The sequence below is a fragment of the Hemibagrus wyckioides genome, linkage group LG22 (assembly GCF_019097595.1).
Source record: "Hemibagrus wyckioides isolate EC202008001 linkage group LG22, SWU_Hwy_1.0, whole genome shotgun sequence".
NCBI classification, from domain to species: Eukaryota; Metazoa; Chordata; class Actinopteri; order Siluriformes; family Bagridae; genus Hemibagrus; species Hemibagrus wyckioides.
In genome coordinates this window covers 10,876,690-10,903,876 of record NC_080731.1, presented here as the reverse complement: position 1 = coordinate 10,903,876, position 27,187 = coordinate 10,876,690, and the positions used below count along the sequence as shown (strand labels likewise).

General features: G+C 39.5%; 1 protein-coding gene across 1 annotated transcript; it reads left to right on the top strand.

Annotated features, from left to right (window-relative positions):
• The first annotated feature begins 981 nt into the window (after nt 1–981).
• On the top strand, nt 982–26,126 carry tmem161b (transmembrane protein 161B). The gene is made up of 12 exons (XM_058375302.1): nt 982–1,196; nt 14,718–14,821; nt 15,398–15,484; nt 16,532–16,629; nt 16,735–16,891; nt 19,381–19,532; nt 20,225–20,285; nt 20,417–20,557; nt 21,123–21,236; nt 22,561–22,735; nt 23,400–23,496; nt 25,265–26,126. The coding sequence occupies exons 1-12, from the start codon at nt 1,194–1,196 to the stop codon at nt 25,510–25,512; spliced, it is 1,437 nt and encodes a 478-aa protein (XP_058231285.1). The 5' UTR covers nt 982–1,193; the 3' UTR covers nt 25,513–26,126.
• The last annotated feature ends 1,061 nt before the right edge of the window (nt 26,127–27,187 follow it).

Genomic DNA, 27,187 nt, shown 5'->3' with positions numbered 1-27,187 from the left:
TTACATGCACATGAATGTAATATGGAGTTGGCCTGCCCTTTGCAGCTATAACAGCTTCAACTCTTCGGGGAAGGCTTTCCACAAGGTTTGGGGTGTGATTATGGGAATTTTTGACCATTCCTCTAGAAGTGCATCACGTTGGGAGCATGAAATTGTCAAAAATGTCTTGGTATGCTGAAGCATTAAGAGTTCCTTTCACTGGAACTAAGGGGCCAGTGTATGTTGACACTCAACAAAGTGATTTGACGTGTGCAGTTTACACCAGGGTGAAGAAAGAGCACTGAGAAGGTTATGTGTGCTAAAACCTTTACACTCTTGGTATCTTTACTATTGCAGCATCACTTCTATGTGTTTGTGTCCACCACTTTGTTTAAGCCCTGTGCTTCCCCAGCTTCCTACTGCTACATCTAAGCAAACCTGCATAAATAAAGCTGCTTATTGTTTTTTATTATATTTCCTTATCCAGTTTTTTCCTTTACAGAAACCACAAAAAACACTGACAGTTTTATCTACAGTTGCTTTTGTCCTCCTGCATTGACCGGTCCATGCTCACATCTGATATGCAGTTGTAACTGCATATCTTTATAGACGGTGGAGAAAAATCTGAGAAATCATAATCAACAACAACAACAACAACAACAACAACAACAACAACAACAACAACATGCAACTGTACTTTCTTCGTTCACCCTCTGCAGTATCAGGAACACCGGTAGAAAAACGTCACATGTGCTTTTCAATCTGTTTCCGGAGATGGAGGGGCCTTTACAGATCCATGGCTGTCTAGAATTTTGCCTGTATTTATATAAAAACAATTAAACGACATATCTTAACAAGCGTGTTCCAAATTGCAGGACAAAACTAAAATCTTGTCTTAAACAAATATTTTGCATACGTCTGAAAACAACTTCAAGATTTATTCAGTCTGTAACACGTTTTTGAATGCAGGCAAACACCATGTCCGTCTAAGCAGCGAGAATCGTAGCGTGACCTCTACTGCAGTTGAAAACACTCCGGAGCCGAGGGTGAATCCATTGGCCGCAGGGATGCTGCGAGTGGTTTCTGCTTGACACATTACTCTCATATAACAGCAACACAAATCAGGCATATGTTCTCGGAGCCGCTTGATTTCCGACTCGGGGAGAATAGTGTGACAGTCGGCGTTGAGCCTGTTCCTGCACAGCAACATCGACATGGTGAGTAAACAGAAGCTAATGCTAGCATACAGTATAACCTGGGGCTGGATATCTAATGGCTCTTCACTCCCTCTATCACTGTATGATGTTAAATGATGGCCTGCACACTCTGATGTGTACTACATTATAGACAGGGGGTTATTTGGGATGCAACATGTGGCTAGCTGTCCTCCTGGACCACCACCTGGACTGTATATATTATGTATTTATTATCTATAACATGTATGTATTATCTATAACAGATAATCAGCACAGTGACTCTTTTCACTCATCCTGGGGGCTGATAATACATTACAGCCATGTAGCTTCAGAGATATGATTGTGATGGTGATGCTTTCTTTGTCCACCAAGTCTTTACTCTTGGGCGAAATGCACTAACTAAAACCCTGGAGTGTTGTGATTTTAGGTGTGTGATCATTATGGCTGTCACAGAAGAAATGTATGATATTGATCACCTAGGTCAAGAAGTGTGTGTGTGTGTGTGTGTGTGTGTAACCTGTCTCTGTCTACTTCCTGATCAGAGGTGCATTTGACCTCAGCATGCCCTTTACACACCACCACATCTCACTGTTTGCCCTCTATATTGAAGTCAACAAACATCCGTTGAGCCAGAGCTGAATTTACATCAAACATTACTCTAATGCAGGGGTAGGCAAATTCGGTCCTAGAGAGCTGCAATACTGCAGAGTTCAGCTCCAACCCCACTCAAACACACCTGAACAAGATAATCAAGGTCTTCAGGATTACTAAAGCTACAGGCAGGTGGTTTTTTTTTTTTTTTTTTCAGGGCTGAAGCTGAAATCTGCAGGACTGCGGCTCTCTAGGACCGAACTTGCCTACCCCTGCTCTAATGGCTTCTCAAACCACACCTCTTCGATTCAAGCTAAACGTTCACTTGATCGCCATCATCGAAAACTTATTACAGAGCACAGTAGTGTTGTAAAACCGTATAGAGGCTTATCTTTCATACTTGAGCTCATATTAAAGTGATAAATTTCTACCTGTCACTTTATTTATGCTCTGCTGATGCTGTTTGTTACATTTTTATACTGTAGCTTATACTTTCTTACCGGTCGTTTTATGAATATACAATACTCCGGAAATACACAAGAGGGATTCAGTGATCTGATATTGAGTATGAGTTTTGGGGCTGATCTTGTCCAGAAACAATAAAACCCATCATTTGAAATATGCTTTTCAATCTGATCTAGTGTTTTAGTCTGTAAGAATGTGCAGTGTTTACTGACACAATACAGATCATGGACATGGACAGATCTCAGAGCTTGGCTCCTTCAGTCATCCACATTTATTGGTTCAATTGTTCGTTCAGTTTCTTCTTGTCTTCCATACACTGTTGCCAATAGTTTTGGGACGCCCCTCCAAATCATTGCATTCAGGGGTTGGGCTTGGCCCCTTAGTTCCAGTAAAAGGAACTCTTAATGCTTCATAAAGACTCGCTCATCCATGGTCTTTATAGACCTTGCTTTGTGCACTGGTGTGCAGTCATGTTGGAACAGAAAGGCGTCGTCCCCAAACTATTCCCACAAAGTTGGGAGCATGAAATTGTCCAAAATGTCTTGGTATGCTGAAGCATTAAGAGTTCCTTTCACTGGAACTAAGCATCCAAGCCCAACCCCAACCCCTGAAAAACAACACCTAAATTCAATGATGTGAAGTGTCCCAAAACTTTTGCCAATATAATGTACATAGGCATCTTAAATCCCAAAATACAGCTCTGAGATTGTCTCAGAATGAAAGTTTAGGGTTGATGAAAAAAGTGGAATTGATGTATCCCAAATACACAAATGGATAAATTATGTATCGTACCTTTAATTTCATAGCACAGTTTAACATGCTCTATGATGTGTGAATAGTTTGGCGACATCATGCAGCAGAGCAGAACTCACCGAAAAAGTGGACACGCACCACATTGACTATCAGCCAGTTAAAAATTATTAGCATCCTTTGAGAAAACATCCAGAAATGAGCATGCTGAATAGTCTTATTTTGCCACAATATTTTCTTTAGTAGTGCATTTGTTGATCCTTAATTACCAGCTTCCCAGAATTAATAGTTGGTGAAGTGTCGTCTGGAGACATCATCATCATCAAACCTCTTTCTGTAAAGTCTAACAAGGTTATAGAAGATTTCCAGCCACTCCTCCATGCAAAACACTTTAAACTCCCTCATATTCATAAATGTGTGTATGTGGAGTGATTCAGTTTTTTTTATTAGGTTAGGCCACAACTCTTCCTGCCTATTTATTTATTTGTTTGTTTTTGTATCTATCTATCAATCTTTCGATGTAGGAGATATATTTTCAGCCTCTGTATCACTCCATCATTGACCAATTTGTAACCATATGGCAGCAGCAACCAATGGTGTTGTTCAAATATCTGTCAGGAGGAAGGGAAAAAGCAAACTAGTAAACAAACAAACAATCATTCAGGAGACAATTAAGGGAATCATCATGGAAGCTCTCTGGTAAATGGAGATTACGAGCAAGAATTGGGTGCCAGAATGTAGGAAGTTGAACGAACTGACTGCACAAATTGTTTTAGTTAAGAGCTGCACAGTCAGTCACTGTTTCATATCAACTTATATAAATGTTATTGATTTATCTAACAGGTTTAGTTTCTTGCTTACTCGACTAAAAGTGCGTGACTAAATGAACTGAGACACCATAAACAAAACTAATAGAGGAGCCATCTTCAAATACATATCACCTGTATGCTGAGATGTTTACACCGACAACAGTCTTCTGTTTAAGTCCCCTGACTGCTCATGTTCTTTTGTAAATTAAACTCATTTCCGCCAAAATTCACAAGAGTGTCTTCCAAGTCAGTTTAATGTTCATTTGTTCTTCAGCTATCACTTTATTCTACTCATGGTAGTAGTGGATATGGAGTCTATCCTGGGAACACAGGGTGTGAGCCAGGAATAAACCCAGCGTCTGTCTAGGACGCCATCCACACACGTTTTCACACACTTATTCACAGCCAAATGCAAATCCTCCCACATATCCTCCTCCCCAGAACCCAAAAGAACCTCACCCAGACATGAGAACAGTCAGTAACCTGAGCTCAGGATCGAACCAGTGACTCTAGAGCTGTGAGGCAGCAATTAACTTTAATTAGTTTACTACATTAGACGTTTATTACATATTACAGACTGGAATAAATGCTAATTGTTTCATAATATTTGCGTCCCAAATTATGTACTCGTAAACTAGTGTATGTGTTTTTCAAGTGTAGTATCGTCTCAAGTGGAGCATTAACATGAGTTTTTTACTAACCATAAGCCGTTTTCCAGTCAATGGCAAATTATGTCAAACTCGCGTAATGTGAACCTAAAATAAATCCAACATTGTAAGCTAATTTAAAAGACATTTGTAAGATATCTTCTTCAATTCAATTCAGTTTTATTTGTATAGCGCTTTTAACAGTGAACATTGTCTCAAAGCAGCTTTACAGAACATAGGAAACAAAAAACATAATGTAAAAAGTCCTAGAAGTTAGACAAACTCATCCCTAGTGAGCAAGCCTGTGGCGACTGTGGCAAGGAAAAACTCCCTTAGATGGTATGAGGAAGAAACCTTGAGAGGAACCAGACTCAAAAGGGAACCCATCCTCATTTGGGTGACACCGGAGAGTGTGATTATAAATTATTCTAAACACAGAAGAGTGTGATATGAACAATATCCTTTCTGCAGTTATGTACAGTCTACAGTGTGATGTAGAATGTTAGTGTGTGCATTATTTAGGAGGTTGTTGTTGTCCTCAAAGTCCACATAGGGCTGGCAGCATTGCTTTGATATACCCAAATCCTCACGAAGCAGAATCCAGCTGAAGTTGGTCCATTTCTGGATGCCTCAGGATACTCGCAGGGTTGGCCTCTGTCTACTGGAGCCGGCACGATCTCCAGATGCCTCGGGATGGGTAGAAAAAGGAACAGGTGGAAAGGAATTAGCGTAGCTGCTGTTCATAATATTAGCAGAACTAGACGATAATGTGCATTTGATCAGATGTACTGGAGTACGAGGTTATGAATTATGTGTATGCCAGGCTTGTCCACCCTGTCTACCATCTTGAATCTTTTTTTACCCCCTCATCCAGCATTAGCACCTGGTAGCCTCGCCCCTCTGCCACTAGATTAGCAAAGCTGTGAGTGCATGAAGTGTTCAATATGTGTCCACACTTCTTTTTTTCTTTCAGTTGAATAAGTGTATCATCCTTGAAAGGTATTTGAAGTGCGCTACTTCTTCTAGTTGGAATTTTATGCATGGACACACTACTAACACTGTTTATACTACAAAGTGGCATAGAACTGTATAAGTATGCAATTTGGGATGCACCACTAGACGTTAAATAAAGTCGTTATACTTAAAATATGATGGTTAGTTCTACTGTAATTCATTAAGGAAGTCTTGACTTGGACTTGAAAGCTGCTGATTAGAGACTCGGCTTGGACGCTGCTATTTATATGACCTTACATGTCTGTGCAAGCACTTTATCTGCATCTCTGTGAGAGACATGTGAGAGGGATAGCTGTGTTCTTTCCAGTAACAAGTTTGGATTAACTTTAAATCATTTTATTAATTTTTTGTTGTTGTTTTCTAGCTTACGGTGTTTAGAAGACATCCTGTTCGAGACGTAGCCTGTATGAGTAGCCGCTTACTGTTTATTTTTGGACAGGACATAATGTTTACACTCTTTCATGGTGCTTTTGTTGCATATACATGACTATATATGAGGGATGTAAGTATGCTGGGCTACAGCGCTGAAGAGTTTAGCCAGCTAACACACCCTGTTCATCTCTGAAACGACTTGCTACTTAGCTGTTAAACCGAATGCACCATAGTCTGTCTTTTAGGTTTGTATTTAGAGCAGCAATAACACATAGGTAGCTATCATTTAGTAATCACTGATTTGCTGTTTAAACATAATTATGCTTTATAAGCGTTACTGCTTCTGCATCACAATGAAACGTTTGTCTGAGAAAACTGCTGCTGAGCAAATAAAGTAGATATTCTGAGTTCTCCAGCTCTCTGAAGCTGTGACTAAACTGCAAATACGGTCCAGAATTAGTCACTCCAGTCTGTGTAAGTGCCATGTGTAAATGTGTCGCCTATTTAACAATCACCTCACCTCATGTCTTTGTTTACTATATTCTCTTAATGAAGAGTGGAAGAAGGTTAACACGTGCTTCCTCCAAGACATTAGAGCCATTGAATTAGAGGGTTTTTTTTAAGTGCTTCACAGGCTGGATCACAGGGCAGCGTAAGACAGAAACGCTCTTTAGCTGTGTAGTCAATGTCATGATGACCTCATGTTATGTCTTTGTTTACCGTATTCTTGTAATGTTGCTGTAAAGAAAGGTAGTGTTAAAAAAAAAAAAAAACATGCAGTAAATAACAGTTTAAACTTGACACACCAGACAGACACACCATGTAGTTCTAAAATATTTGTTTTATATATATATATATATATATATATATATATATATATATATATATATATATATATATATATACACACATACACACACACACACACACACACACACACACACACACACACACGTTTTCAGTGAGTAATGTTGTAAGCAGGATTCTTCTGTCATGTTTAACCTCCTGGCAGAGGCAGTCACAGTCTCATGAGCTAAAATACACTATGCTGCTGAAAGTTTTGGGATACTCCTCCAAATCATTGAATGAATTAGAGTGGAGACTATGAGCCATTCCAAAACTGGGACGTCTGCCTTTACATGCACATGAATTTAATATGGAGTTGACTCACCCTTTGCAGCTATAACATCTTCAAGTCTTCTGGGAAGGCTTTCCACAAGGTTTAGGAGTGTATTTATGGTAATTTTTGACCATTCCTCTAGAAGTGCATTTGTGAGGTCAGGCACTGATGCTGGACAAGAAGATCTGGCTCGCAGTCTCCACTCTAATTTCATCCCAAAGGTGTTCTATCGGGTTGAGGTCAGGACTCCGTGCAGGCCAGTCAAGTTCCTCCACACCAAATTTGCTCATCCATGTCTTTATGGACCTTGCTTTGTGCACTGGTGTGTGGTCATGTTGGAACAGGAAGGATCATTCCCAAACTGTTCCCACAAAGTTGGGAGCATGAAATTGTCCAAAATGTCTTGGTATGCTGAAGCATTAAGAGTTCCTTTCACTGGAACTAAGGGGTCAAGCCCAATCCCTGAAAAACAACACCTGAATTCAATGATTTGGAGAGGAGTTCCAAAACTTTTGGCAATATAGTGTATCTTGACACTCAACAAAGTGATTTGACGAGTGCAGTTTATACCAGAGTGAAGAAAGAGCATGGATGGCAATAAAGTGAAGCCATCATTCCAGAAAACACTTGATTACTAGATGTGGGTGTGGCCAGCAACATGACAAAGTGGAGAGAAGTTTAACTTTCTGCAAATACCAAGCAGCGACTACCAATGGGAGTGAAGACACTAAGAATACAAGAGCGCACACTGCTTCTGCTTCATCCTGTATGATATAATATAGATGAATTTTAACGCCAAATCTCCCTCCCGAATGTTTCATTTTAGCAGCAAGAAAACTGATTTGCTGACAGGTGAAATGCTACTTGCGCCACCCACTGATAAACGTTATTGCCATGGCAACCCTGGCTATTACTATGGCAACTTTATAGTAGAGCGACTGGTGACTTGCAGAGATAAAACCCCTGTATGTGTGAAAGCAGCTCAACTGTTTGCAGAACTGCCCTGAAGTGAAAACTGGCCTTTGTTCAATTTTTCAAGATATTCTTTCTTTTTTTTTTTTTTTTTTTTACATTTATTTTCTTTGAGTGTCAGTAAGTGCACCACAATTACACAGACAGCAATTTAGAAATATGTCATACCTGAACATTTCTATTTTCCAACCCTGTTTCATTTAATGTTACCTATAAATGAACAGACCATTTTCATGTTTCAGGTTACTCTGTCATCAATTTCCTTTTTTTCCCCTCTCAGCTTCGAATACTCTGTTTAATTTATAAGCATCGGTGGCTCACATGGTACATATTAATCTGTTTCATTAATATACAAACCATAATCCTCTTGTACCTTTATACGATATGAAAAGTCATTACTAGCTTATTTATACAAAGTGTACCTGGTAGGAATGCTAATCTTTATCCCTGGTTTTCTCTACAATTTGATCATGTGCCAATTCCTACCGTCTAGTTAGCTTTAGCCTATCACATGACAGGTTTAACTGTTTCTCATGCTGTGTCCACATGGCAGCACGACACACTAAGAGGGAAACCTTTCCACATACAAGAGCGCTTTCAGACGCCTATGATTGGTGAGTGTTGCTGTGATTGACGGGGGGGGAGAGACTAATGCCATCCCAGGCTCTGCTAGATTTGGACTCTGCTACACACTCATAGACTCCTGGCTTGTGGGGTGAATGGGTTTCTGTTGTACCACTCACAAGCCCTGTTTGTCTTCTTAGATGTTTTTACACATATCCTTGTTTACAAGCATTGAACCTGAGGTGTTTTTGATGTTGGATATGTTTGCCTCAAAAAAGCGATCTAAAAGCGATTGATCCACAGCTTTGGACTCGTTCTTGATTCTTTTGAACCTTGGTTTTTATTTTACGCCATCACAAAAGAGCATGGACAACACAACAGGACTACTGATGTACCATGATGTCTTCACTGGTTAAAAAACATGCGCAAGTCACCTGAGTACGACTTGCGTTCACATTCAGGGGAATTGTGGCGGAGTTCCAGCACATCTCTGAGCACCTCCTACAAGTAGTCTTGGCTACGGTACTGTGAGACCGCTTTCCGGTCCAATGACAGCTTTCACATTACCAATTCTACATGCGAACTGTGCTCTGTTTTGGACTAACCTGCCAGTGTGAAAGCCTCCTGAGGCCTAGCTTTGAGAACCTCTTCACCACTCGATGCATAAGATCTCAAAAGACCTTCGATCCTTTTATGGAAGATGCCTGCATATTGGTCATTGGTTCTGTAGCTGACATTCGTATTAGATTCTCAAAGTAATAAAAAAAATTTTGTGTTTGTTTTATGTTTTTAAGTACTATTATAAATCAGTACACTCTAAATCAGTCCAGAGTTTCTGCCAAATTCAGTTCTATGATGTCCAGCTGTAGGTTTAGGCCCTAATGGGAGGAGAACAGGGTAAATGCGGACAGCTTTATGTACATGAACTGTCCAGGTTTATCTTACATTTGTAATACAATACCATGTGAAAGAAATATAGAACTCTATATTGGTGAATGGCATGTAAGCTTTTAATCTTAGACGCATCTACCTGTTAACACCGATATCCTCCAGCCTAGGTTCTTTTTTTTTTCAGGACCTAGCGATTTACTTCTTTGATCTCTTGGTTATCTCTACCAGTCCAGCTCAGACCTCATTTGGCCCCTGTGTATTTTGGGTCAGTGCTACTGAGGCAGATTGTCAACTCCTGCTGATTTAATTTTTCCCTGCGGACCTGGTCCTTATACCGATGGCTCGGGTCTACACCTCCCATTCGCCTCTCAGTGTGGATGTGTGACCTATATTTTCCGTGTCACACACACTGGTCACATTTATCTGCTGCATTTCCTTGACAGTCTACAGACAGTATGAGATGGACACTTGAGTAGGTTAAATGCCAAGTCACAAAAAGATACTGATGCTGATTACTAATAAAAAAAAATAAAAAATGATTTTATTATAAAAGATTCTTCCATTCTTTCAAATCCAGACATGACCAAGTTGCATATACAAGGAGTAGGCCATTCTAGACTGACTCATGGCTATTTATTGAAGGGTGAAGAAGCACTAGAATATGTCTGTAAAACATATACTTCGATCTTCCAAGTATATATGCGATTTGTATCAAAACAAACTTTCAAGGACATATTTTGTAAAATGGACCCAGAACAAACTTTTAGATTTTTCTATCAAATGTAATCTGGTATAGAATTTTTATGTCTAAAATGTTCATCTGGTCAAGGCAATTTAAAAAATATCTTTCCTTTTATTTTGTTGTATCTATTATATTAAGTTGTATTATATTTTTTAAGTTTAAGAACTAGCATATGAATCTGAAATGACATTAAACTTAAACAAACAAAACAAGATCTCATTGGCAGTTTGGCAGTCCTGGGGCTTATTTACCTCCCAACTATATGATCTGTAACCCAGAGCCGTAACCTTTGAGTCCAGCTTAGACAAAATATTCCCTCCTCAAGCTCCAATTCCAAAATTTGTTCAGTAGACTTATTTTTAAGGTTTTCCAGAGAATAGGGCTTAAAAAAGATTATATAAGAACACTTTAAATCAGAATACAAAAAATAGATATAGATATTTTGAACATCAAACAAATGCAACCCTGGTCTATATATTGGTTCTACATATGCACTGGACATTTTCTTTTCTTGACTATACGCATCACTGTATACTGATTATACTAATGGCACTGGCACTGTTACTTTGTGCCAAAATACTCGCTTTGTGGTGTAGTCTATAGAGGCCCTAGGAGGTGGGCATGCACATTTTAAGGGAGAAAAAGTAAAGCTAGATTTTTTTATTTGTTATGCCAAAGATTATCAGTTTTAAGTGCTACTCTCTCTCTCGCTTTAAAATATTTAGTTAGATAGCTAAACAACTATTAAGAATTATTAGGCAAATTCATATAGGAGAATATTATCAGGGCTGTTGCATCCTTCATTGATCTATCTTTCTATCTCTCTATCAAGCATCAATAAAAAGGAGCAATGACTTTGTGCCTTATCAGTAAGCTGTAAAGAATATGGCTGAGGAACAAGGCTCTCTAAGCACTCACCTTTCCACAAACGCTACTTTTTTTCACTCAGTAATATGACCTGTGTTTTTTGGCGGGTAATCCTGCTGCCTTGGTGGTCTTACACCTAACACCTTCCTCTTTATCAGATATCATCACAGAATATGTAAACCAGGTTACTGGGACAGATACAAGTTCTCTAGATGTGAGAGTGATACGTTTGCTGGCTCTTATTTCCAGGAGCAGCAGTGATGGTGAAGATAGCACTTCTATAGGTATCTGTACTCACAGTCTCCCAGAATTTTGGTTTAACTGTGTTTCCAGAGTACATGGTGTTATTTTGAAAGTGGTTTGATGTAAAGTGTAACAAAGTTCTGAGCTGTTTGGGTTGAACGGCAGTAATATAGCGCTGATTCTCTGACCTCTTAAGGTGCTGTGATTGTTCTTCTAATGGACACCTAAGTGACTTGCAGTGCTCTAGTAGCAGAAGCCTTGGCCGAATGGAGTGTATTGCTTTCTTGAAGATGTCCATTAAATTCTAGAGTTTACTAGTTATTGTTGTGGTAGATCATACAACAGGTACTTGTGTTTGAAAACGGAAAAGGAGGAGAGTACCTTTTTTTAGCCAGACTGAGTGTGCTAGGTTGTTTGAGTTGACAATTGGACTGAATGGTGGCTGCAAGGAAGCAAGCCATTTATGTGACCTACAAATGTTGCTCCTGTATTCCTGCTATTCACTGGCTCCTGTATTCCCCCTACAGCAGTCAGTTGTCTTCTACAATATAATATAACAGTGGCAGAAAAATCCAATTTTAGCAATAATTGTTTCAAATACATTTTAAGAATTCATCACTAACAGAGTCTGCTCCAGTTATAAAGTAGGTGCAATCTAAAAAGCTTTTTAGTGACGTAGTTAATGTCCATGGTGGTCCAGCAGCAGGATCCCGCACTCTCACTGCTGCTTTTCAGGTTCGACTCCCGTGTAGGGACCAACCCAGCCCCAGAGGGGTTAAATCTCTGTGCCGCTCCCAAGCCTGGATATAATGATAGGGTTGCATCAGGAAGGCGTAAAAACTGTACTAAATCAAATATGTGGATCGGATGATCTGCTGTAGTGACCCTGAACAGAGAGCAGCTGAAGGACACAACAACAACAAATAGGGGAGAAGTGAAGAAGATTTGTGATCAATAAAATAAATAAATCATTGTCAGTTATCATGCATCCCTACTCCATGTAAAGCAGCACTCTTGAGTTTTGATTGGTTGGATAGTGTTGCTACTAAAGAGTCGCTCTACTATCTTGTCATTTCTAAGAGAGAGCATAAGAGAGAGGCTGGTCAGGTAACAGCTGTTTAAAGCTTCTATACTAACTAACTAACAATAAATGTAACCGTAAATGGATAAAAATACATGTCTTTTTTCCTCATTACATAAAATTTATCATTGGTAAATCAGCAGCAGTTTGCATTGAAAGAAATCGACCCAGAGCTCTCCAGTGGTCAAACCTGTCTTTTTGTAACAGACTAAAAATTTCAATTCAGTTCATATCCTGGGCCATAAGCATGTGTGCGACATACAGAGGAAGATAAGTGATAGACAGTGACAAGTGATTTTAATTTCCATTTTGTCAAAAATCACTGACATCCCCTCACAGTCCAATTTAAAAGGAACACCTGTTCACCTGCTCGCTCATTCAGTTATGCAATTATTCACAATTATTCATAGAAACTGGACATCGTCTGGTCGTTTTTCCAATCTTCACCTGTCCAGTGTAGGTGAGCCTGTATCCACTGTAGCCTCTGATTCCTTTTCTTGACTGACAAGAGTGGAACTTAATGTGGTCTTCTGCTTTAGTAGATGTTTTTCTACTCAACATGGTTGAGAAGAGTTGTTGTTTGAGTTACAGTAGCTTTCCATTTTCCTTTTGCCTTCTCTCATTATCAAACCACTTCAACTGGAGAAATCCTGTTTAATGGATTTTCTTTAGTTTTGTACAGCATTCTGTTTAAATTCTATAGACTGTATGTAGGGCTGTGAGTAGTACAGAGGTACATATTGTAGCCTCTTTTTGGCAGTGGATTTACACTAAAGCATGAGACTGGAGCTACTAATGGTGCGCTGTAACAAAAATAAGCATGAAGAAATGGGACAACAGATATCTACACAACTAAAAGTTGAGGAGCTTGTACAATAAAAGAGAGGTGCTTCTGTGAAATGGATTTCTTGAATTTGAATAGATAGTTTTAATATTTACTTTTTATATTTTGTATTCAAATTGTTCCCATTTGGAGAGTGTTTTTCTTGTTCTTATTGCTAATAAAAGTGTTGAAGGTCGCTTCCAAATAAACAGCGGGAAAAAAGTGCCTTTCATTAGTGTTTAGCTCAAGTATGATCGAAAAGCAGGCCTGATCGCATGCAGTTATTTAGTATACATAATTTTTTTTTTTTTTTGTTATACATTTTTAGAGAAAATAAAATATTTTGTGATTCTGGCATGTCAAGATATGAAATTATCCATATCACCTACTGCTTCGCATGGAAATCCCAGGAAATTAGCAGCTTCAGAAATACTTAATCTGGCCCATCTGATCACAGCAACCATGTCAAGTTATTGAGATCACATTCTGATGTGAACATTAACTGAAGTTCTTGACCTATATCTGCATGATTTTATGCACAGTGCTGCTGCCACATGATTAGCTGGTGGGATAATTCGGTCAGAGATTTCATAGATTTTTTTTTTTTTTGTGATCAAAAAAATGTTGTTTCAAAATGTGTGATGCAAATAGCAGAGTTTTTTAGGAGAAAACTGTAGCTTGAATTGGTGAAATAGAAGTACAGACACGTATGTAATTGCATTCTCTGATAATTGTACTCATGTTTGAAGCATGTGAATCGAAAAAGCTTTGCCCAAATGTGCGTTCTTGACCCGTATCTGCAGAAAATCTGTGGTCATTTTGAAAAATTCAAGCTCCTCACTATGTCATTGAGTTTATTTGATTTCTGTGACCTCAAAATCATGAATTCCCGGAGCTACTGGATAATTGCATCACTGAGTAGATGGTAGTGAGTGTACTTTGCATGCACATGTAATTGGTCCGGACCGAAATACCCATGCTCTGACGAGCTCACGTACTGTGACTTGAAGTCAAGCGCTTACTCGAACACATTTACAGATCAGAGGTGATTTAAATGCAGGTGCGTGTCTCACTGTGATGCACAGGTCTCCATCTGTGCCCCACTGGCGTGGATGGTGGAATTGGTCAGTTTATGGCAACAGTACATCCACTCCAGTTGAAGTGGGTTAAAAGGGCAGTTATGAGTTTTGATACCTGAGTGATACATTCAAGCATGTTTGCAATATCCAGCCTGTTTGGCCAAATGAAATTGCCTCCCTCTTGACTCTGTCTGGGCTTCTGAGGTGCACAAAGACGGCAGGATTTTCACGCTCCGAACCAAGAACACAGACAAACGGCCTTATTTGTTCGTATATGTCTGTAACTGTAAAGAACTGTTCGAAAGTACAAAACTTCTCATTTCAGGAATAGTCAAATAAACGGTTATTATCATGTTCTCACTAGTATTCCTGTTTTCATGTTAATAATTCAGAAAATGTCAAAAGTGTAGCCTGCATGTAATGTATATTTAACTTGTCCTTTTCACTTAAAAACTATTATTTGTACTAACCCCCCCCCCCTTTTTTATACTTTGTGTGTCTTCAACCCCCAGGGTGTGATCAGTGTGCAACTGGTGGTTACCATGGTAATGGCCTGCGTGATTCAGAAAATTATACCTCACTACTCCTTCGCAAGATGGCTGCTTTGCAGTGGCAGGTAATGAGCAAAGGCACTGAGACCCTTTTGTGTTGATTGACCCTTCGAGTGCTCTAGCATTGTATCTCAGCAGTTCATTCCAAACGCAGGTTCAACAAGAACAACATGATCTACTTTTGCTCAAGCTCTAATTTTATTGTTAGCATAATGGGCCTGCCAAAGACGCATCATTACGGCTCATCAGTAGGACCAAAGGGCAGCTTCAGAAAGTGGAATAACCCAGGAGGATCACGACAAACCCCGCCTGGTTTCTCCTAATTAGCTCCATGTGTTTAGAGTAAACAGCTCCTCTGAATGTGTTCAATAATTCATCAGTACTTGTTTGGGCTGTGAAACTTTTTGAATTTTTTTTTTTTTTTTTTTTTTTTTTTGCTAGTTCAAACAGAGGATTTTTTTGCCCTAGAGAGTTCCATAATTGAGTTTTCATTAATGAATAAATAAACATGGAAAACAACTAAAAGCAGCACAGCCCTCGCAGGACTCAAATGGCTTCCAAACAAAGTTGAAAAGGTTGTACAAAAATCTTCAAAATCTGCCATATTTATGTGTTTATATGGCCTGGCTTGCATGTTTCAGTCTGCGTTGGTACCAGCATCCAACAGAAGATGAGTTGAGGAGTCTTGCTGGAAAGCACCAGAAAGGAGGGAAGAACAAAAAGGACAGGTATGTAGTACAAATGAATTTTGTTTCTTTATACTGACCAATAAACCAGCACTGAACTCTAGTATTCTTTGCTCTTAATGAACACTTGTCTCTAGTTTAGTTCTCATTCAGTTGCTTTGTTTCATCTGTACACTGAAAGACCAGCATGTTAATCCCTTAAATAGTACAGATGGGCCAGTGTCCACCTTCCTTGTTCCGCTTACCTTCTGGTAAGTCCTTCTCTTTGGAGCCGTGCTTATGGAGATCTCCCGAGCTGAGGCAGGTAGCTCCGAGATCAAAACGAAAGAAGATCGGGATTCCCACAGGGCTTTTGTGCTGGCCGCCGTAGTGTGCATGGCCCTGGGTAAACAACAGCGCTCCAGACGAGAGGATCACTGCTTTTTAGGACAGCTGGCCCGCGGCTATGGGGCAAAGGGCTCAAACACTGGCCCCTGTTGATCTGGAGGCCCATGTTCTCCCCCCTCTTCACTTTCCAGTATCCTACTGTTCCCAGCAGACCTCAACATTCAACATTCTCATGCCAACAGCTTTAGTGCTGAGGGAGGAATGTGTTTGATTTCAGCATTGTGTATATTTTAGTCTCTTTCTTTTTTTTTTCTTTTTTTTTTACTGAGGACTCTAATCCTCAGTAAAAGGTACAAACACTGATGGTGGTGGTGTTTCCAAGGGAAACTGAGCCAAGTCTAGGCTATGCTTTGCAGATCTGTATATCATTTAGGGCTAAAAAAAAATCCCAGTATTTCAGATTTGCTTTTTTGTTTGCGCAGCAGCATTGAGTTTTATGTATAAGCAAATATTTCCTTATTCAGTCTTTAGAAAGGGAGAGAGGATGACTATTTCAGGCACACATCTCTAAAACTTTAAAATTGTAGTGGGTAATTTGGCGCTAAAAGGTCAGAGATGCAGTATGTTGTTTGCAGTTTGCTCAAATATTTACGATTACTGCATATTTGCATGAAAAAAAGTCATACCTACAGTCATATGACCGTGGCTTTACATGTGTGTGTATATAACTTGCACAGACGTATGGATTTTGTGTATTTTTAGGAAATACAACGGCCACATAGACAACAAGCCATTGACGGTTCCCAAAGACATCGACCTCCAGCTGGAGACGAAATGTATTGCCGAAGTGGACACACTGGGTATATGCACTTCCATCTGCTCCATATCATTAGAAGCCTAGCAGCCTCATATATTCCATGCTGCTCTCTGCACCGAAGACCTCATTACTCTTTTTTTTCTGCTAGCTTTGCACTACTTCCCGGAGTTTCAGTGGCTGGTGGACTTCACAGTGGCAGCGACAGCAGTGTACCTCATCACTGAGCTGTACTTCTGTGTGGCTGAGCCTAATGGAGAGATGAACATCAGTGTGGTGTGGAGTTTGTTAGTGCTGGCCTTTGTCATGTATCCTTCATAACACCACTCAGCCAAGGTTAAGGCTTAATGTCACGAGTGCTGCAGCGTGAATGTCCTGAAGGTTGCATCAGAACAGATAATGATGTAGGAGGTGCTGCAGAGTTTGATTTTTCTACAAAATGCTTAAGAGCTGTCATACTTTCTGTGTGCCTCTTTTTCTTTTTTTTTTTTTTAACTGAACACACTAGCCAGGGTGTTATATTCTTGTGGTTGTATTTTTTTTTTGACAGTGACTCTAGAAAAGTGCATTTCTGGTTTTGGCTTTGCAGCATTTTGAGTTCAGAATAGATGAATGACTGTGAGGCTTCTTTTAAGTTATAAGCTTTTTAGAATCTGACAGTTTTCTAGCAAATGTATGCTAGCTAACATTCAAGATATTCTTTATTAAACAACAAATTCGTTAGTTACCATTTAGTTGAGTTTAGTTAGTCCTTGATTCATTTGCACACCCATATCAGAGAAACATTCCAAATTTTCAGCTCCTCTTCTCTCCCTCTTGCCTCGTTCTCATTCTTTCACTTACAACTTTCTTTCCTGTCCTTTAGTTCTATCTGTCTAGTTCTGCTGTCTGATTATTCTTTTTTTTTTTTTTTTTTTTTAAGATTTCTTTCTACATTTGATTTTAGATTTATACATATGGAAATGACCCCTTTGAGTCTAGGAGAAATGGGACACTGTGAAGTGACTGATGAATGAAAAATATTAAACATTGTCATAAAGACAGGAGCACATCAGCATGACCACAGGGAGTTTAAAGAATGATGCAAACCACTGGTAACCCCCAAAGTGCAGCTTACGGTTTATTGTACACAAACACAGTTTTTGGATGAAGTCTTATAGACAGAAGAGACAACCTGTGGTTAACCTGTGATGGAATGAAGAAATTGTAGAGAAAACTAGAGCTTCTTATGAGTGAAAGGACACCATGCTGACAAGGGCATATGTATAAGTGCCAGAGTAAAATGTATGTATATACTCCTATATATTTTAGTTACTGAAAACAAGAGTGAGGGCGAAAAGCCGAAACGCCGCATTACACGTCTGCGAGCAGCAGGAAAGAACCTGGCTACTGGTAATGTCAATTATAGTTTCTGTAAACAACTCCAGCTAGAAATAGTTAGGAGCTGGAACCGGTATTCAGGCTAAATATTCCCTTTAGTAAAGATTTAATATGTGAAGTCTTGGAGTGAGCATGTTCTAAACAGCTTTCTTTGTTGAAAAGCGGCGTTTTAGTACAGAAGCTGCATTTGAGAAATCGCTGCCTTCAGAAGTCAGCACCTGTTGCTCTTTACCTGCTACTTTCTTGCTTCTCTGGCTGCTAAATTATGCACATTAACCCCAGGACAGTCCACAAGGATCAATCTCCCAGCTATATGCATTGCCCCTCACCCACTCACAACCTGCTACTGAAGATTGGACATCCAATTTTCATGACCAAACCTGACTGATTTGCCTGGGAAAAAAAAGGTTGGAGCAATAGGAAAGAGGGAGGCTGGCTGATGGCATGATAAAGATGATGAGGATGATGATAGGCCTGTGTGAGTGCAAATGGATGGACAGTGTCAGGAAGGAGCCATTTTACTGGGCTGGCTCTGAAGAGTGTGTGGCAGAGAAATGGCTTTGTCAATGTGATGGGCAATGAGACATTTCCTTAGATGGCCTTCTCCAGTTGTCTGTGATTTTTGCACTATGCACCCACATGATTGACCTGGCCCAGTGTAATCAACTCTACTGGATTTGAGCATGCAGGCATGAGGAGGCTCATTATAACACCTTCCTAATAATTATATTGTTATCCAGGTTTTTAACACGTTTCAATTTTAATGTTGATTTGTCTCAGCTTTGACTGTAGCTTTGGTAGTTACAATTTAAACTGTGTTTTCAAAAATATTTTTATCAAGAGTTAATGATTTTATTAAACATTTGAAGGTAAGTTTAAAGTTCATTGAAGTGCATTGATTGGATGGATTAAATTGATTGGCACATTGTCTGGCCATTCAGCAGTTCTGCTCTAAACTCACACACAAAGTACAGGTGCACACTGTCGGCCTGGTCTCATCTTGTCTTGTCTCTTCTCTCCTCTACTTTTGTCTCCTCTACCCCTTTATTCTTGCCTCTTCTCTTCTCGCCTCCTCTCTTCTCTTCTCTTTTATTCTCTTCTCGTCTCTTTTTGTCCCTTCTCGTATCATCTCGTCTCTTCTTGTCTCATCTCCTCTTCTCATCTCTTCTCGTCTTGTCTCCCCTCCTCTTCTCTTTTTACCTCCTCTTCTTTTTTTGCCTCCTATCCTCATCTATTCTCTTCTCTCCTCCTTTCTTCTCTCCTCTCTTCTTCTTTCCTCCTTTCTCCTCTCCTCTCAAGTTTCCAAAAAAAACAAAACATAATTTCAAGATCTCTTGTCTCTGTTTGACTGAAGAGAATTGGTAGCACCATGCATGTTTTATAACTACAGCCAGTACTTAACTCCATATTCCTTCAGTAAGATCCTCTTCTCCCTCACGGCTCACTACTTTAAGCTGGAGGAAGGCGGCGAGCGATCCCTCTGCATCACCTTTGGCTTCTTCTTCTTTGTCAAAGCAATGGCCATCCTCATCGTCACTGAGAACTACCTGGAATTTGGACTTGAGACAGGTACAGTATGACCACGGTGTTAACAACCTTCCATGTTTAAATGTGTATAGCCAAAAGCACAGTCAAAAAAAAAAAAAGAGTAACAGTAAATCAGTAAACTGTAAATCATATAAACTAATTCAGATAATTTGGTGTGAGTTTCTTCCTGGGGTTCTTTTGTTTGGGTTTTCCTGGGGAAAAAAAATTCTCATCAGTTTATAAGAAATATCTGTAGTAAAGAGGAGGATTTTTTTTTTTTTAAATCTTGGATGGGACAAGTCCCCAGAGTCCTAAGAGTAGCCCAGACCAGTGTTTACAGAATGTACAAAGGGGACAGGATTTTTTTTCTTCTCCCCATCACATTCTTGTAGACTGCTCTAAATGTAGAGTTCATTTACCTGAGATTTGGCTTAAGATTAAGAAATATGAGAGTTACATTTAGTTACCTATTTGGCACACATATAGAGTGCTTGGATTTATAATTAATAAGCCCAGCATATAAGCACAGTGCTTTTTTTTTTTATATACCAGCATCTCCTCACCAGCGTTATTGATTTATTTTTTTTAGCTTGTCACAAAATAATGAAAACAAATACATTTTTTCTGTATGAAACCATTATCTTAATAGAAATGGCAGTTATTTAAATAAATGGACTTGTGGTTATTTTTTTTTATCCTGTAAAAAAAATTCATGGCTTTTCCTTGTTTTGCAGGTTTTGCTAATTTTTCTGAAAGTGCTGTTCAGTTTCTGGAGACTCAAGGCCTGCAGTCCCAGTGAGTAATAATTTTAAGTATATGTGTGTGTGTGTGTGTGTTTGTGAGGATCATGCTACTTGTGTGTATGTATTTACGTGTAACCCTGCTGTAAACAGACTTTGCTTTTTATTTTCTACCTTTTTGCATAGGGGCCCCATATCCAAACTAACCTTTAAGCTGATTCTGGCTCTTCTCTGCTCTCTGATTGGAGCGTTCCTCACCTTCCCCGGGCTGCGATTGGCCCAGATGCATCTCGATGCCCTCACCCTAAACATCAGCAAAGTCACACAGTGAGCAATATAAGTGTATTATTACTATCATTATTATATAATGCATTATATATCATGTATTTTCTGACTGCTTATATGTAGTGTAATCTTAAGGTTTTTTTGTATACTCAGATTCGCACCTCTGTTCATTCCACATGTACAACTGGATCACGTTATATCCACAAAAACCACTTGTCCACTGTAATCACCTTACAATTTGCACATAATTCAACATGCACAACCAGAACATGACACAGCTTTATATAGTCAGCAGATAAATATTCTTACAGATGGACTCTGCATTAGATTATGTAAGGGATTAAAGCCAGGTGTAATGGGAGGGATCAGGAGACGAATGCTACCACTTGCTAATCCACTTCAGTGTGACCAGCTCCCATTTCACTTCCGTCTGCAGTTTGTATTACATCCAATCCTATCCCCTGTCCTTTTAAACATCACTACCACTGCTCTTAGCCAAAGTTTGAGCTACTCCATGCCCTTTCATTTTTTACAGGACCTGTTTATAATGTGTGTGTGTGTGTGTGTGTGTGTGTTTAAATGATTTTGTTTGTTTCTTGTCTTGCAGGACGTTGCTGCATATCAACTTCTTGGCCCCTCTTATAATGGTACTCTTGTGGGTGAAGCCCATAACCAAGGATTATATAATGAATCCTACACTGGGGAAAGAAAGTGTGCCTTTGTGAGTTTTCTTTTTTCTTTCCATGTTAAACATTCGGTCATTCGTTAATGCTTTGAAGATCAAGCCGTGTGCATGTGTGAGAGATTGAGATCGATTGTATACATCTCTAAACAGTTCTCTCTTCATGCACCAAACTCACAAAGACAATGGTGCACAGTTAAACAGACCGCAATAATTAGGTCATTATTGAAGTCTTTCCATATTTTAAAATCCACTCTCAAGTGTCTATGTATCTGATACATTCATGTTTAGTGGATGAGGCAAAATGCTGACGTATCTCTGCTGTTCTGTGATGGAGGAGCTTACTGCAATGTTGCTTCCATGTTAGTTATTTTAATTCCATGTTTGACTGCTTTGTATAGTATACAAGCGACACTGGGATGTGCAAGAAAGTGTGTTTATGTTCATATTGTCAAAACATATGAAGATGGTGGAGATACATAAACTCCACAGGATATACACTGTGCTGATGCCCAACAGGATTTTTTTTGTGTGTGTTAATGCTGTGGTGAACCCAATTTAATGTGGACTGTGCATCCAAAAATATCAAGAGTAAGATGCATATTATGTGTTTCAGTGGAACCTCAGAATTTTAATTCATTCTGGAGGCAAGTCCTTAAGGCGAAATTTGTATCGCGATATGAATTTTCTCATAAGAAATCATGTAAATGCAGATAATCCGTTCCAGCCACCCGAAAATATTACCAATTACCAAGGGTCCTCACAGGAAGCCGTGCCACCAAGCTTGGGCTAGAAATAGAACAGACCACCTATGCCACCAATCTGTCAACAAAAAAAACGTGCAAGAAATAGCGTAGCTTGTGAATGTATGCCAAAGGTAGCGTTGGTATTGTGGCTTCTAGTTTCAAAACAGCTTTCGCTGACTGAAAAAAAATTCATAAAATTCGTAAACTTGCTTCGGTTTGCCTCACTTGGCTTTTTACTGATGCAAACAAGTTTTGAACGTCTTCCGGATGTACGCACAACTTAGCCGGCGTTCAATTTGGTTCTATCCTATGCCGTAAATGCTTCATATGCCGATGCGAATTTATTGCAAAATTTTAATTCTATAGGTGAAAGTTCATAAAGAAGGGCATTCGTATGCTGAGATTCCACTGTAAAACTGATGTGATGTCAAAAACTGAAGTGATTATGCTGAGTAAAGATTAATATGAAAAACAGGATCACGTTCTCTAAATAACACAAATCAAATTGCTCTGTACCAGTTTCTGTTTGTCACAGGCATAAGTGGTTATTACTGTATACTGTTGCACGGATATATTAAGAAACCCCCCTACTGTCTCTCTTCACTTGCTTCTCTCAGGATGTCAGAGAAGACGTACGACACGCTGCGCCTGTGGGCCATTCTGCTGCTGTGTGCGCTGAGGCTGGCCATGATGCGCCACCACCTACAGGCCTACCTCAACCTGGCTCAGAAGGGTGTCGAGCAGATGAAGAAAGAGGCAGGGCGCATCAGCACAGTCGAGCTGCAGAAAATGGTGTGTCGTGTGATTTTTCTGCGTGGCTCTTTAAGGAGTTTCATTTTATTCTCTAGAGATGAAATTAAAATCGTATAAAATTCGTCGAGTTAAAATTATCCCAGTGGCTTGTTCCAATAGAAAGCCCTCATGACATTATCTGAGTGGATGAATCATTCTTCTGTGCCATGTTGACTGGCAAGATGAATGAATCACCGTCTAGGCCGGATACAGGTGTATGAATGTGTCCAGATGCTTACCTCCTCCATCCCCTAAAGATCGCTGCATTAGCATAGTGGTGTCCTTCAGTGATGAAAATGTGTTATAATGAAAAAGGACTGAGTCATATTGTTGCCGTCTGAAATGGGCCTTCTATTTGGGTTTAGTGGAGCTTTAGTTAAGATCAAAACCTCCAGCACTCCAGAGCTCGAGCCAAGGGAAAGAGCTTGTTTGATGTGCGAGGCTCATAAATGGCTGTGGCGGCATGGTGGCATCTGGTCTTACAGCCTTCCTCAGAATTTATACGTTTTCAGTCCTTCCTCCCAGCTAAACTCACAGGGAACAGTCTCTCTAAACCTGTTTGATGAACCCTTCTTGCCCTGAAGTAGCTTGTTTTCTGAAGTGGATTTGTGCAAAGGGGCTGTTTTTAACTGCAAATATGTTGTGTCTTTTTTTTTTCTGCCAGGTCGCTCGTGTCTTTTACTATCTATGTGTGATCGCTCTGCAGTATGTGGCGCCGCTGGTGATGCTGCTGCATACAACTTTGCTGCTAAAGACATTAGGTGAGCAGATCAGGTGTGCTGTTCTTCTGCAGAATTTCTGGTGGTGGTCAGAGTAAGATTGGACATGAAGATCACAGAATGCTCTGAGGGTATCATCAGGTTTAGTTTATAGCACTCTGTATCCCTCTATAGTTTTATATTAAAATTTATTTAAATACAGATCAGTATTTCAGTCATTACATACATTATTTTTCTTCAAGTTAGGTTTTTAAACTAATCGAACCTAAACAGCCTGATATGTAACATGAGGCCAGTACATCTTTTTAAACTGCTGCTCATGCTGTGGTTCAGTGCAGTTGAGCTCTGAGACACCCATGACTGGCTAATGTCCCTCTAATTGACAGGAGAGTAATTTCATCCATCTCACCCTAAAATAACAGCCAGTTGTGTTCTTTTGGCTTCCTGAGTACAGATAACTGTGAGCTGTACCTTTTCTTACCTAGTCTTATTATAATTCTTGTATAAATAACTTCTCTTTATACAACATGTGGAAAAATTAGAAGCGTGTTTCATTAAAATAAATAAATTCAAGCTTAAAGGTGTTTGCAGTGGCGGATATAGTTGCATTTTTGAAGGAAATAAATGCTTGAAAAATTCTCACTTTAAAAAAAAGGTCCATTTTTATTTACCTGTAGGTAGGAAAGAGAAAAGGTTTTATATAATAGTATTACTGTAGTACAGTAAAATCCCTTATATCTTCAGTTTCAGTTACTGTGATTTCATTGAACCGTGGTTGACCGCAGTATGTATGTTGTATATAATTCCAGAAATACTGTAAACATTCATATTTATAAATTGCATACTTTTCTAAGAATCTCATTCGGTTCCGCCCTGGACATTAATCATTCTTTTGTCCAGTGTATCCACGCTGTATGCACTACCTAGCTGTTTGACATTTCTTCACTATCATGCCTCACTTATCAGATCAAATCTCACAGTATCGCAGTTTAAGTAACCCTTATTTTGTTTAATAATGGCCCCAAAGTGCAAGAGTAGTGATGCTGGCAATTCACTTGTACCAAACAGAGGTTGTAAAGTGCTTCCTGTAGATGAAAAGGTGAATTATTTTATTTAATATGGGAAATAAAAACATATGCTGAGGTTGCTAGGATGTATGGTAAGTGCAAAATCTTGTGGAAAAGGAAAAAGAAATTTGTTCTACTATTGCTGTCATGAAGTATGTACAGCGTATAGTGTTTGCTGTTATCTGTGGTTTCAGGCGTCTGCTGGGGGGCTTGAAACATATCCCCCCCCTGCGGATACGGGGTGCTACCGTATAATAAAACATAATCGGATGATATATCGTACACGAAATCTTTGAAAGGCGTTTTTAATAGTAACAATCGTTAAAATACAATCTCAGTACCATATTTGGAGCTTAACTTGACGGTAAATTGCATTCCATTTGTTTTGTTATATTCTGATATTGAGAAATATTATATATATATATATATATTTGACCATATTCAAATATTGCAAAGCTGAATAACTTTTTTTAAATCTCCAGGATATTTTCCCTGGGGCATTAATATGAGGTTGTGCACATGTAAAATCTCTTCGTCCTCTATCACAACGGGGGAAAAATGTATGTTGTTTACCTGCTCAAGTCATGACACCAAATCCTGGTTTCCTTAGAAACCTCCAGAGTGCTAATAATTGTGGACCTGACTAAATTGTGAAACTGTTATCAGCTATCTTATTACCCACTCCTAAGCTACTAGCTTTCTTATCATTTTTTTTCCCCTGAATCTTTCTTGATTCATGTCAGGTGGACATTCTTGGGGCATTTACGCTGAGGAGAATGAGGACTCTCACACGGACACAGCAGGACAAGCAGATGCTCAGGCACCACAAACAGTGGCACAGCTCTCCGTGGCTTTGGGAGGACTAAGGACTGTTTTCACGCCTTTGCTTTTCCGAGGCCTCCTCTCCTTCCTCACCTGGTGGATTGCTGCCTGTTTGTTCTCCACGTCTCTCTTTGGCCTCTTTTACCACCAGTACCTGATGGCTGCATAGCGACAGGCTAACTGGGGGCCAGTGCTAGCAGAGAGGACTGTACAGCCAAAGGCCCAGAAACTCCGTCCCTTTCTTTTCACAACCATATCTCTCTTACGGGCTTCCTTTATGGACTTTCATGTCCTTTTTTTAAAAAAAGAAAAACGTCTTTTCAGCACCACGTTCAGTCAACCACAGCAGACAATACCAGTAATAGTAATAATGATTAATGATTTGAGATATATGTGGGGATGAGTGAACAGAGGATCGTCTCCTGGACAGGGGGTGTGTATGCTGATTTAACAGTGCAGGACACCCATGAATATGCAGATGGATACATTTTTATGGGCCTTTTTTGTGTGTTTGTTTGTTCGTTTTTAAACACACTGACAATTTGAAGTTGTGCATTGCTTATTTGAGATACTGTATTTTTAGAGTTCTAAATGGATGATAGCTGATATGCAAAAAAAAAAAGCGGGGTTTTTAAATGTGATTTTAAGTCATTTTTCACTTTTGCCTCTGAAACCTGGCTCTGCTGTAGGGGAGGTGGACACCCCCAGTGTTATATAACTCTAATAACTAACACGTGTTGTATTACAGCAAAGCATAGCACTGGGGCTGTGGATAGCACCTGGGGGGGCAGGGTGGGTTTGGGGGGGGGTATTAATTAAATGTGGGGGTTGTTTTTATCTTTATTGCCAGGCAGGTGCTTAATAGGCCTTCCTGTTTGAGTTTGTGTAACTGTACAAAGACTGAGCTAATTTAACAGTATGTGTGAGTGTGTGTGCAAGCGTGTGTGAGAACAGACAAGTGTTAGAATAAAGACATCAATGCCTGCAGGCTGCAGCTGACCCCTGCCGCTTGCAGGCATAAATCTAAAAAGGGCATTTTGAACAAGAAAGGAGCGATCTTTGGAAACGATCTAAAGCACTGGCCTCCGCTCTGCTCCTGCCTCTCCTTTTAGTTTAACTGGTCAAACGTTTTGCTTTGAATCTAGGGTCCAGTGTGATCAAACAGAGCCTGCAAGTGCACCGCACATGCTACCATGTCATGCTTATTGATTTGCTGTCACGGCTCTAGTATTTGGATTGATTTCTGTTTTAGCTTTATATTAAGGTGCCAAGGATGCGTGTAAGCTCTAATCTGTTGTGAGCGTAACTGCTTGTGTCCATTCTCAAGACATCGAGCCATGTGGCCTGCTGTGAAATATAAGTATTCACACTCAAAATGTTCTCTGCAGCGTACGAGCAATAGGGGCCGAGTCCTCATGGCTTGTTAATACAAAAGAGAGTTTGGTGTGTTTTGTGTATCTCGGGTGCAGCAGTGCAAGAGTCTGAATTCTGCAGGTTTTTTTGAAGTTTGGTCAGTAAAAACTTAGGGATTGCACTACAGCTCAGACAAGCAGAAAAGATCCAGGATAGACATATCAGTTTGATTTGTAATTGTGTCGTCTTCTTTTTTTTTTTTTTTTTTTTTATTACCGTTTTAACTCTTTATGAGTTGTAAAAGTCAGTCTTATCCTCGCTCTCCATTTTGCATTTTGGAGAGTGTGCACAAAATGAATGTATCAGTCCTGCGGTTTTGATGTATGACTTTTCCACTTTTCATTTGTTTTTCATTATTTTTTTTTTTTTTTCTGGTTCACCTACAAATTTTCAGCTTGGCCAAACCAGTGACCATTATGGTTAGCATTGCT